This window comes from Haliaeetus leucocephalus, unplaced genomic scaffold, assembly GCF_000737465.1.
Source record: "Haliaeetus leucocephalus isolate CR32 unplaced genomic scaffold, Haliaeetus_leucocephalus-4.0 Scaffold424, whole genome shotgun sequence".
Classification (NCBI taxonomy): Eukaryota; Metazoa; Chordata; class Aves; order Accipitriformes; family Accipitridae; genus Haliaeetus; species Haliaeetus leucocephalus.
In genome coordinates this window covers 1-13,586 of record NW_010972860.1, presented here as the reverse complement: position 1 = coordinate 13,586, position 13,586 = coordinate 1, and the positions used below count along the sequence as shown (strand labels likewise).

The following is a 13,586-nucleotide window of genomic DNA, read 5'->3' as shown; positions in this document are numbered from 1 at the left end:
TAGAGGTAAATAAGTTACTTATTCCTAAAATACATTTTTCTTTTTTCGTTCAGGAAAGGAGCAAATCGATACCTGACTGTAAGGAAGAAGGATGGATCAGAGCTAACACACGCAGTAATGACTTGCGGCTTGGCTCCCAGTACGAAACATACCATTCGGAGTTTAATTCAGAGATTTCCTGTCACAAATAAAGAACGAACAGAACTTCTGCCAAAGACAGAGCGAGGAAATGCATGTGCTGTTGAATCTGGTATGTTCAGTGTGTCTTCTGATATGGACTTGTCAATCAACACTGCTTAAAAAACCCAAACAATCCAACCACAAAACAAAAACCTTTCTTTTCTGTCTCCTCTCCTGTCCCAACTGACACCCTCCCCCCAAAACAAACCCATTAATTTTCTTGACTTTTAATTGTTAATATAGGAGGGTTTATAACTAGTGTCATAAGAAACTTAGGCAGTCATGTCACCCACATTCCAATGCCTGCCTTGCACCAAGTTACTTTTGAATCTTCAAGCTAGTTCCAGCCAAATTTATTTGGAAGCACTTTTCTGAAATGTGAGCTCCTACAAGTTCCATGAGGTGAGATTGAAAAGAGAAGTGTTACCATGACTGCTGTATGAGAACACCCTTATGAGAAAGTGAGGCTGGCTGTTCTGCTTATAGAAATTCACGTTCGTGATAAGATAAGTTTATCTTTTGTTTCGTTGTCTTCTAAAATAGATCTGGTCCCTAAGACTACTTTCTGGACTTCTTGATTTCTAGAATATGAAAGAGTTTACTGGAGTACAAACTTCTGATATATTGTGGGTTTTTTTTTTTTAAACAGTGCTGTCAACAAGATTATTGCTTTAACAGTTATGAGTGTAAGAGTTACATTGTGTTTCTGTGCACAAAGCTGGGTGTAGTGCACAGAAAACACTTGTACCAGTATGCCTTGTTTCGTTGGATATTTCTGATTTATGATAGTTCATGCTTTAAGTGCTTCCTTTGCTAGTTTTCTTTTTCAGTTGTTTCAGTTGTTTAATAGGATTGTTTAATGAACAGAGGGCAACTGTAATGAAAGTACTGAAAAGCAATTCCTTAGAGATGTAAGGCATATAAACTAATGAATAGTGTAAAATTTATCTTTCTTCACTTCTCCAGAATGGTTTTTGGGTCTTTTAATTTGTGTCTGTCTTGGTAAGACAGTGCTTGTAATTTAATATATTAATCTGATTATCACATTAAATACGTATAGTTGAATTTACAGCAAGTTTTTCATTGTTCTGGAAAATAATTATTGAGGAATTATAGAATAGCATTTACTGAATCTGAAGTAGTCTTCTCTGAAGATGTGCAGGTTCTTTGGCTACTTATGCATTGCTTTCTAATACATCACACTGCACTGTGCTGTGTGGGTCCAGGGGTCTAGGTACAGCATGGTTCAGTTTGTGTGATTTAAGACAAATGTTACAGACTAGAGCGTTAGGTTATGTAAGACTGTCTGAAAGGAGGTCATAAAAGGTCAGAGAGGAAGAGAAAGAAGGCGGATGAATCACAGTAAAGGTACCTTTTTCTCAGAAGACCTGCTTGTCAGTTTGGAATAACTTAAAGGTTTAACTGTACAGTGAATATTTCTAGACAAACTGTGGAGGTGTGAATGTGGGGACATGATACAAAGGCCAAGCAAATACGCCAGGCTGCTTTTCTGGGGTTTAGTTTCTGTTCTATTTTTGCTCTTCGTGACCTTTTTTGACTTTGAGCAGTGCAGTGGGATAGTCTGTTTTTGTTCAAAATATCTACAAAAGTAGTAACTCATTGGAACAATATTTATTTCAAGCACCCTAACAGGATGCGTTACTATGAATATGGCTTTTAAATGTGTGATGGGTTTGTCACTTTATCTATAGGGATGCATATAAAGTTAGGAAAGTTCATTTTTACGTACAATTTTAAATAATTTTTTTAATATTTATTTTTCTTTTGTGTCTAAGTAAATTGTTAACTTCTCTTCACAGAAAACAGAGATGTGAACAAGACAAGCGGACGGCTTAACAATGGTATCCCCCAGGTTCCAGTGAAAAGAGGGGAATCGGAGTTTGATTCCTTCAGGCAATCCCTACCAGTTTTTGAGAAACAGGAAGAAATTGTCAAAATAATAAAGGACAATAAAGTTGTTTTGGTTGTAGGAGAGACTGGATCAGGAAAAACTACTCAAGTAAGTTTATTTAATGAAATAAAAAAGATAACAGTATTTATACAAAGCACGCCAACTTTGTAATATTTAAGTAGTAAGGGATTTCTTTATGCTAGTTTTAAGGCTTTTGTTTTCCTACATAGTCAAAAGTCTTGTGTTCTAGTTCACTTTCTTGCTTTTGAAATACTAAGCCAGCAGATACTTACTAAAAGCATGAATGTTTCTGCACAATTTTCTGGTAGATACTAGTTTTTTGTTAAAATGATATAAAATATTGCAGGGAGAGTAGCTATGATTTTGAATAGCCCTTTTCCTTCTAAAGCTAGCTCTCTTCTTAGTTTCTAGAGTAGAATATTACTGTGTTGTAAATGAAATATTACCTACAGGTATTTTTTTTATAGATTTCTCTGAAGTAAGAGAAGCTTCAACTTTTTTTTTCTGAAACAGGTTAAATTTGAAATCAGAAATTTATTTTTTCTGCCTTCCTGCCCCTTCAAGTATGTTTGCAATGCTAATCCCATTGTGAATCCTTTTGCAACCTATGCAATATTGAGATGCAGTTAAATTGTTTCACCATGGTAAAAAAGAGATGACTTTATCAAACTAAAAAGTAAATTTAAACCACTTCTTTACAGATCCCTCAGTTCCTTCTTGACGAATGTTACAAAAACAGAACTCCGTGTCGTATATTTTGCACTCAGCCAAGACGTTTGGCAGCTGTTGGTGTGGCTGAAAGAGTGGCAGCAGAAAGAAGAGAAAAGGTTGGCCAGACAGTTGGTTATCAGATCCGATTAGAAAGCAGGTACTAATGATATTTCTTAAAGCAGTTGATCTTGTTTTGGTACTTTAGTCTTGTGTACATTTAAGCTACAGTATACATGGGGTACGGCCTAGTAAAAGCTCAGTATGTAAAGTATAGATAGGACATGTGATTTCAAGTCATGGAATGTTGAAGAGTGAAAAGGACAGTTTTCATCCTGTATTTGGGAGTTTCATGTAGTAAGTTGTCTTACACAAGTGAATTGCAGGTACTTTCTCGTGATTTCTTTTTGTGTGTGTGTGGCATTTCTTGTCTTACTTTCAGATGAAGTCTATGCTTTCTTCTCTTTTTTTTTTCTCCCTACTTTTAACATGTGTAGATCCAAAAGTTCTGCAAGCTTTGCAGATAAGTAGGAAGACCAGCATGCTGTGACAAATGCTATATAGTGAGAGTTGGTAGGGGACATAAAAGGAAAAAAAAGCAAAATTTGAAAGTGAATGATGAAGTTGAGCATTATTTACCAATCTAGTTTGGGTTAAATTTATTCTGTTTCAGCTTTTATGTTTAAAGCATGAACTGATACAAAAGTAGAGATTTCTAGGTCACCTAGGAAATTTGTCCCTAAAGCAGAGCAGGAATGGATGAAAGTCTGAAGACTGTGTGCGGTTTCTAGATTCTTTGAACTGTGTAGATAGTGGGATTTCCAGGAGCGGGCAGCACTTGGGATATGGGTGAGAGGAAGACAGCGAAAGGTATAGCTGGTTACGTTGCTTGTGTGGATGAAGATATCACATAGCTAATGAAAATGAATGCACTTGAACAACAAAGCCAAGTTAAAGAAGAATTTGAATATGCGTACAAAAGCTCCTAAGGCTGTTAAGGGATTAAAAGAGCTAGTAACGATGAATTGCAGATAAGGTGGATGAGTACTGTGTGGAAGTATTACGCTGTCTGAAGAAGAACGAAGTATAGGTCACATCAAAATGGAAGAACTACTGGAAGCAGTGCAAAAAATCCTGCTTAAGAAGAATCAATAGATTCGTTCAAGAGAAAGAGCGAAAGGGAGACATGACAGTATTTCCAACTCTGGGCAGAAAAGGTGTGGAGTGGAGGGGTTTAGACAGGAGGAATAACACAGGAGTCTAATTTTTGGAGTTTTATTAACTGTTGGACAACAATGATGATTTCTAGAAGGCTGCTGAAGAAGAGAGAAGAGTGAAGATGGGTAAAGCAAAGCATTTCCATCTTGGATTGTTCTTGAATTGAATATGTAGGAGGAGTGTTGAAAGGAGTGATGAATTCCAAACTTGGAAAGAAATACGCATATGATAACTAGGGAGCTCATGTCTTCCAGAAAAGAACTGTAGAGTACAATACAAAGGAACTTTTCAGTACTTTGGGTGGCAGTGCTGGAGAAGGTAGTGGCAATTGCTCTTTTTCCTTGTACAGCTAACTCTGCCACGGGTACTAGAATAGTAACTTCCAGAGATTTTGAAATTCTTGAAGAGAAAAATTAAAGCATTTGAAAAAGATCAGCTGATTTCTTTGTGATTCAGTCAAGTATAGTGTATTGGGTCTGCGTTGCAAGGTTTTGGTAGCAGGGGGGCTACAGGCGTGGCTTCTGTGAGAAGATGCCAGAAGCTTCCCCCATGTCCGACAGAGCCAATGCCAGCTGGCTCCAAGATGGACCTGCTGCTGGCCAAGGCTGAGCCCATCAGTGGCGGTGGTGGTAACGCCTCTGGGATAAGAAATTTAAGAAGGGGAAAAAAACCTGTGCAAGAGAAACTGTAGCTGAAGAGGGGAGTGAGCATATGTGAGCAAAACAACCCTGCAGACACCAAGGTCAGTGAAGAAGGAGCGGGAGGAGGTGCTCCAGGCGCCGGAGCAGAGATTCCCCTGCAGCCCAGGGAGGTCCATGGTGGAGCAGATCTCCACCTGCAGCCTGTGGAGGACCCCACGCCGGAGCAGGTGGATGCCTGAAGGAGGCTGTGACCCCGTGGGAAGCCTGCGCTGGAGCAGGCTCCTGGCAGGACCCATGGAGAGAGGAGCCCACGCTAGAGCAGGTTTTCTGGCAGGACTTGTGACCCCGTGGGTGGCCCACGCTGGAGCAGTCTGTGCCTGAAGGACTGCAGCCCATGGGAGGGACCCACGCTGGAGCAGTCCGTGAAGAACTGCAGCCTGTGGGAAGGGACGCACATTGGAGAAGTCTGTGGACAACTGTCTCCGGTGGGAGGGACCCCACACTGGAGCAGGGGAAGAGCGTGATGAGTCCTGCCCCTGAGGAGGAAGGAGCGGCAGAGACAACGTGTGATTAACTGACCCCAACCCCCATTCCCATCCCCCTGTGCTGCTGGGGAGGGGAGGGAGAGAATTGGGGAGTAAAGTTAAGCCTGGGGAGAAAGGGGAGGGGTGCAGGGAAGGGGTTTTTAAGATTTGGTTTTATTTCTCATTATCCTACTCTGATTTGATTGGTAACAAATTAATTTCTGCAAGTTGAGTCTGTTTTGCCTCTGATGGTAATGGGTATCTCTACCCATGAGCCTTTCATTATATTTTCTCTCCCCTGTCCAGCTGAAGACAGGAGTGATAGAGCGGCTTTGGTGGGCACCTGGCATCCAGCCAGGGTCAATCCACCACATATAGGCACATACAAAGACTACATCCAAGCATATGCTGAAGAATTGGAACCCTTTTTTCCAAAGCAGTCCACACTGAATTTTCCAGTAAATTAAACAATGTGGAGAGGTTCTCGACGTTCTGTTTCACTTGCTTTGTTATTTATATAAATTTTGAATCTCACTTTGTTAATTAATCCATTGTCTGAAGTTTTGAAGTGTAAGCATTAAGATTCCTTAGGAACTCTCTGGGAATAGTCTTAGTTTAAAAACAAATAATATGCATGAATTCTTTGGTGAGAGAACTATAATCTAATTCCACTTCTGGTGAGCAGCTGTTCAGTCCTTTGATTTTCAGTAAGTAGCGGAAAGGTAGCAGCATTTAAATGGTGCAAAATACTGAAGTATCTATGAACTGTTCAACAGGGTTTCTCCAAAGACACTGTTAACGTTTTGCACTAATGGCATACTGCTTCGCACGCTAATGGCAGGAGACAGCACTCTATCAACTGTGACGCATATTATTGTGGTAAGAATCCTTGTATTTCATGTGACGTGGAGCAGTGTGTATTGTTAACTGGAAGATGAGATCCTAGTTTTCTTTATTAATTTGCTGAGCATTTAAGGTGTTTTGTTTGGTTGGAATCTGAATTAACATTAAAGACTTACTGAGTCTTCATTGTAGCACACACATTTTGGTTTGGTTTGGTTTTTTTTTTTTTAGAAGTACCTTATTTTAGGTTCATGCTAATAATTTTGGAATCATGATGCAGTTGTGGAGGACAGAGCTCTAAATTTTTCTGAACTTTCTCTGTCAGAAAGCAGAAGAGCCTTAGGGAGGCTTATGTAGATATGATTCAATGTGAGTGTGTCAGAATTTCTTGTATCGTGTGCTTGTTTTAGCAGTACCAGGTTTGCAATTTGTTTGGCCAAATGTTTTCAAGATAATGAGTAGTCTAATTTTCAGCAAATTAAAGTGCATTTGTTTGTGATTATGTGAATATTGCTACTGTGGAATTTGATAAGGCAGCAGAACCAGAATGTTAACTGCAAGATTAAGTTCTCCACTGCTGAAGACAGAAAAATTCATGGTAACTTTAGGTGCCTGCCTGTTTATCAAAATGGAAAAAAGTGTGAGAATGATTTATACATTCTTGACTTCAGCCTAAAAATGTTGTATTTGGGTCCCTGCTTCATAAGTTCATAATATAAAACAAAACAGAACACACCAACGAAGATGTTTAATCAGTCATGTGCCTTAATTGATGATGAGCTTTGTGCATGACTTAATGGATGTCAGCAGTCTAATTTTTTTCTAATTATGTGGTATCATGCATTCCTTTAAATGTTCATCAATTGTGAAGTGTGAATTTATTAAAGTAAGATTTGTAGGATTTGCAGTTTCTGTCATTATCTTGAAAATGAGATTAAAATATGAGAATTAGAAAAGTTTCGGAAGTTCACTTTAACCTCTGAAATGAAGGTATATGTGGCTTGTGCATTACCAGTGCAGTCTGCTCTGATATCTTTATAAAACTTTTTGAAATATTTTTTGACTCTTGGGTGGTTTTAAAAAAAAAATCTTACTTAAGCTAGACTTACACATTTTAATGCGTCTGTAATATACCCACAGATTATGTATTTTAGTTTCTAGAGAAGTTCATATTTGTGAAAAGTTAGGATCTTGGATCTGTGATGTTTATCTGTTGGTTTTTGTTTTTTTTTTTTTTCCTTTTGTTATAGGATGAAGTACATGAGAGGGATAGGTTCAGTGACTTCTTGTTAATAAAACTCAGAGATGTGTTGCAAAAACAGACTAATCTAAAACTAATTATTTCTAGTGCTGCCCTAGATGCAAATCTCTTTATTAGGTATTTTGGAAGTTGCCCAGTAATACACAGTAAGTATTTACGTAAACTCTTAAATCTGAGTATACCTGCCCTAGGACTTAAAGATCTTATGAAACTGTAGCAAACAATTCTGAGTAAGGGAATATGATAAATACACTGAGAGTTATAGCAGTGCTTGTTCTTTGTTCATTTTTGTTGTTTCTTAACTGCCTGCACCTACTTCAGAGTGAAGTGTTTTTGTCACAGGGAGTTGTCTAAGTGCAGGGATGTCCTGGCCCCCACCATGTTCAATTCAAGAAGCAGGAAAAAAGCTCTTAAAGTGCTGATGTCCATGGTGATAATAGACCCTAGGATCTAGAAGAGTGTGATATGTATTAATTCATTCCAGTAGATTCTAGTTCTTCAGGCTCACAGAGATTGCTACTCATTACTGGATAAAATACAGATGACCGCACCTCGTCACTTTAGAAATACAGTCCTAGGCAAACCGGGTTTTCATGTTTTAATTGCATGATTCTTTATTTTAAAGGAAATTATTAGCTGTTAATCTAGGTAAACAATGAGAAAAGGCATGGCAATTTATGTTAATTTACGTTCAGACTCAGTAATCTGCAGTTAGTTTACATTCAAATGCAAAGAAAAGTTATCATCATTGCTGTTTTAATTTAATTTGACTGATCTTTAGTAGAGGTAAAACATGGAAGTGTGGGAGATGCTTTTTTTTTTTTCCCCCTTCTTCACCCTCCTGGCTTGTAAATTTTCTGCATGGGTGAGCTCCTCTGGCACCTTGCAGTGCTCTTCCTTCTTCAATAGCAATGTCTAAGTATAACGTGTTTTGAAAAGAAGCTTTTAAGAGAAATGCTTTCTTTTCAAAACAATCAAGTAGACTGTCTGTATATCAGCCTTTTTTTAAGAAGCTCACCAGTCCCAGGACATGGGCAGGATCACTTTCTTTAGAATCTTTTCTACAAATCATCAGTTTATTTTAGTGAATGTTCCTGAAAAAGAAATCTCTTTTTTCCAGATAGAAGTGTTTTTTTCAAGTTTCCAGTTCTGAATTTCTGCCTAGTAAAATGAGGCTTGCAGCTTGTTGGAGGCAGGAATCTGTAAATTACATGATTTCAGTGTTTTCCAAATTTTTTTTGGAGAGGGGAAACCTCAGTTACAATTGTGTGGCTTTCCAGTTTACTCTTCTTGTACCTTTCTGTTCATTTAGATCAATGTGTTTATTCAGGAAATTCTGGTGACAAACTCTTTCTCCAGTTTACCTCAGTGGTTATACTGTTCATCCACATACTAGTCTTCACAGGCTAATCACAATTGAAAAGACACTCCTTTTCAATTTTTGAGAATTTCAGAATTAAAAGAAGAGAGTTTAGATACTTCAGCCGTTAATGTAATGAGAAAGATTCGATCCTCCTTCAGTAATATTGCTGACAGAATCCTGGCCACAGAAACCAACCTTTTGTAGTTGTGGGTTTCTGTAGTACACAGAGTTTGTGATCAGTGTTGGAAGGCTTCCTCCACTACAGCTTCTAGAAGTATGTGAATTGCAGCTTGTTCTTTCTGAAGAAAAGTCCTAGGTGATTTAAACTCAGGTATGGCAAATGTCTGCTGAGGGACCAGAAATTAAAATCTAGATATTTTAATTCTTCCTCTGAAAAAGAATCCTTTAATGTCCATGAATAAGGTCTAGAAAACAGTGATATTGAAAAGGAAATCACAGTAAATGATCTCTTTTATCTGGAAGCATTCAGTAAAGAAAGCCAAATTTGGCTGAAGTGATTGAGGGAGTTGAGAGAAGTCCATCTCATCGTATACTTCTTGGGAAAAAAAGTAGTTTAATACAAAGGTAGCAGTCTGCTTGTGGGATCTTGCACTAAAGCTGTGTTAATTGCTGTTATATTTTGTAATACAGTAATTTACACAGTAAATTCTTTTTTGTAACCCTAACCAAAAATGGCTGTTTTCTTCTTCTCATTTTGATAAAATTGCAATTAACTGTCAATCTTGCGAGCATCTCTTGCTATAACACTTAATAGAATTGAAGAGGTTAATGAGAAACAAGGTACCCAGCTGGCATTTCCCTTTTGAAATGTTTTGTTTTGTGGCCCAGTAATCTTAAGAATATAAACTCCAGTGAGGGTGCTCTTAAAGGACTTTTCAAGGAAAGTGGTAATTCCTTAAATCAGGCCCTAATAATGCTTAATTCACTTTTTGTGTCTACAAAAATGCTTTTAAAAAATTAAGATTATAAATGAAGCTAGGGAATATCTAATATTTTTATGAATTATTTATACTTTCAGTACAAGGAAGACCTTTTGAAGTTAAAGAGATGTTTTTGGAGGACATTTTACGAAGCACTGGGTATACAAACAAAGAGATGATAAAGTACAAAAAAGAGAAGCAGCGAGGTTGGTGGACTTCTTAATTTTTAGGGTTGGCAATGAGTCTCATTGATTGAACAACTAAATAGGATGATTCTCTGTTAAAATTCCAAAGTCATAATATTGAATGAGACATGACTAGATGACAGCAAGTATCTTTAAGCTCTCAGTGTTTACATTATTGAAGTAGATTACATAACTTTAAAAAAATATTTTCACTTTCTTTCAGTGATTGCATTCTTTTTTCTTGTAGTTGATAAATGGAATATTTTTCCTAATTATTACTGAGTAGAATTGCATATAACTGGGGGCTTTGCCCACATGAAAACTATATAAGCAGATGATACTCTGTGCTGACTTTTGGGTGCAAATTGAAGTGCAGCCATTAAAGAGGGCAGGATTTTGTACATCTTGCACAGAAGCGTTTCCTATTAGTAACATTTTTCACTGCATTCTTCAGACGTGGATGTATTTAACATATATACGTAGCCCAAAAGCATTAAAACACTTGACCTTAATATAGTTGTTTTTCAATTAATTAAGTAGATATATTATTTGAGAAGTTTACCTGTCAACTGAAAGTAATGATCCTAGTGTGTATTTAGAAAAAAAAAAGGGGGGGGGGCAAAACCCAAAGCTGTAACATACAATCCTAACTGTACATTTATCATGGTGCTTAGCTCTGATCATTGTGGATAGAAAAGTTCAGTTCAGGCACTAGTGTCTTCTACTGTTTCTGCTACTTGTGTATAAAAATTAGTTGTTACATGCAGCAGCTGTATCACTTTGGTATTTCACTTCTGGAGAGAGATCTGGACTGAGAATTTGTGTAGAAAATACTTAGGAAGCTCATTTGAATGCAGTGGGTTGGAATACTGGAGACTTAGGGGATTAAGCACCCAAACGGTATTTTTTACTTTGTTCTTAGAGCAGATGTTTGCAATAGTGCACTTTGGGTGCCTTTAATCATGGAATTTATATTGGATTGGTAACAGCGTTCTAGGTTAAATAAAAGAGATTGAATAGGTAAAACTTTGTGACTTGATATAACTGTTTTTTGTAACTGAAAACAATGGATAATTAAGACTACTGTAAAACTTTTTTGGAAATACTTTATGCATTCTAGAAGAAAAACAGCAAAGCACTCTTACTGAGTGGTGTTCTGCTCAAGAAAATAATAGCAAAGTGGAATCTCGGAGACAAAGATCTGTCCCAAGTGCAACCGAAGAGTATAATCTGTTGGATGATAGTGGTGATGCAGTATTTAATCAACTGGTATGTTTTTCCTTTTGTTGGAAGAGATGTTAAAATCTGCACTGAATTATTACTACCCATTTAAAAATTGTTTTCTAAAGATATTACTTCTGTAGAGCTTCTAGAAGGATATTAACGTGTTTTAAAACGATTTTTTTTTTATTAGCATGAACTACTCTAGCTAAAGTATGCTTTTCAATTATGATGGTTGTACAAAACTTTTGTTTAGATCAAATGGCTAGACTGCCATTGTTTAAAGCACTTGCATATGATAAATGCTTTAACTGATACCTGAATGCTGTATTTCTGGTTGTTGCTTGGAAAACCTAACTGTTCAAATTCTTCATGTCTAATGTATGAGAATAAAGACGACTCTTTAAGAGATTCATCTTTCAGTACTGTTTTTTCTCTTCAGACTGAAAAAGATGTGAATTGCCTTGAACCGTGGCTAATAAAAGAGATGGATTCTTGTCTTTCTGACATCTGGTTGCATAAAGATATTGATGCCTTTGCTCAAGTGTTCCATCTCATTTTAACCGAAAATGTCAGCGGTAAGTTTCTCATCTTATTACATAAGAAAAAAACAACCACAAAATGACTTGAATTTCTGTGGGTACTTTATCTCCAGTTTCAAATGTTGTTACCTTTGAATTCTGATGGCTATTGAAAAAACAAACAGGGTTAGTAGAATTAACGAGTTTTCTAGTTATTTGTTGTTGTACTTGCTTTGAAGTATTGACAGATGTTTTGTTTCTAAAATAGTGTTAAATTCACATGAACTGACTGGTGGGATGAAGTGAGGAAACAAATTCTCTTTGGGCTGGGTTTTGAAAGTCATATTCTTACTACATTTAGATGAAAAAAATAACATGTATTGGTTTTGCTGATTTTTTTATTTTTTTTTTTTTAACTTCTCAGTTGATTATAGGCACAGTGAAACCAGTGCAACTGCACTAATGATTGCTTCAGGGAGAGGATTTCTGAGTCAAGTAGAACAACTGATCAGTATGGGAGCAAGTATCCACTGCAAATCATCCAATGGCTGGTAAAAACAGAACAGATAAACTGAAAGATTTATTTGTCAATATACAAATGAGAAAGAAATTTAGAAATTCTAAACTAATTTGCTAAATTTATGAGACTACTGTAAGCACTAGTAGATTTTGAGAGTCTACACAGTTTCTAACTGCTGTTTATCACATTGTATTCTGTAAATTCTAAATTAAATTAGAAATTAAACAGTTTCAAATATAAGATAGACAGTCTTGATTTCAATGAGTCTGATTTAACACACTAGTTAGAAGAAAAAATCAGGTCTTTCTCACTGGGTTGACTGAATTAGACCCAAAAAGTTTGGTGATTCTTGTTTTAAGAGAGTAACCTGTATTGGGTTTAAAAATAGTGTACAGGTACAAAGATCTTTACTGTGTTATATCTGTAAATACACTGTATCATTTAAAAATATTCATCAGTCTGTAAAACCTTCGAATTTTGTGGCCATAAATTGTATCTTCATATAAACAGGGAACTATAGTAAATAATTGTAATATGAGGTATTTGGTACTACCACTTGAAAAACTTAGGAAGGAATGCAGTTGAGAAGGAAAACACAGTGAACTGCATTGTGCGGAGGTCAACTTCCCTAAGACATCAAAAAGCCCAATGTTTTCACACATTTTGGAGAAAAATGTCTGGGATGTGACTTCTCAGGATGATTTAAAGGGGCTGGTAAAGAGTAGTGCAAAAAGGCATGGCTTATCTCTGCTTATTGGTGTGTGGTTTTTGAAGGAACGTCATATTCTTCCTCCTTGTTTCCTTCTGCATGTTTCCATGTACTTCTGTGTAAAACTGGGTCTTTCTTGGTAATGAATTGCAGTTATCTAAAAATCATATAGCTATTACACCTGTGTATGCACTTTAAAATGGAAAGTTGCAGATCCAGCAGTAACAGCACTGATTAAACAATAATGGAGAAATTGATAGAAAAGCGCGGTGTCAGTTGTTGTCTCATCTAATGTGCTATTCATTATGTATCTTTTGAAGTGAGAAATTAATAAAGATTTTTATGCAATTCTTTCAGGATGGCTTTGGACTGGGCTAAGCGCTTTGGACAGACAGAGGTTGTTGACCTGTTGGAGTCCTACAGGTAAGCTATAACTGTTTTGCAGAAACAGTTGTATAACATGGTGAAGGGAAATTGATGTTTTGTCTTATTTTAATCAGAACAGTTTTTACCTTTTTCTGCTTTAAAATCTGGCCTATATAGCAACATCTATTTGAGAATAGGAGTATTTTGAAAACAGAGTTATGTAAAAAAAAGCAAAGTTTGTTTTGTATTCAGTATCATAGTGATTGTGTCTGCAGAACTCCTAGGATATAGTTCTAGTGGTGTAGGACTTCTTTTAGGTTATTAGCATTTATCATCTTGATATGGACATTCCTATCATGATTATATATCTAGGCAGGATGTAATTATAGTAGCAAATAAATATGCAGAGGAGATACCGATTCTATACCATGTACCATTTTAACTTCAGGTGC

The 13,586-nt window shown here is 36.7% G+C and overlaps 1 protein-coding gene across 1 annotated transcript; it reads left to right on the top strand.

The window, feature by feature from the left end:
- Positions 1–53: 53 nt before the first annotated feature.
- On the top strand, positions 54–13,191 carry LOC104835998 (probable ATP-dependent RNA helicase YTHDC2; the record flags this gene model as incomplete). Its single annotated transcript, XM_010574297.1, has 10 exons — positions 54–250; positions 2,001–2,200; positions 2,815–2,981; positions 5,981–6,083; positions 7,298–7,454; positions 9,711–9,818; positions 10,918–11,066; positions 11,461–11,596; positions 11,964–12,090; positions 13,126–13,191. Coding segments are annotated over 10 exons (1,410 nt in total), but the record flags the coding sequence as incomplete, so codon positions are not given.
- Between the last annotated feature and the right edge of the window lie 395 nt (positions 13,192–13,586).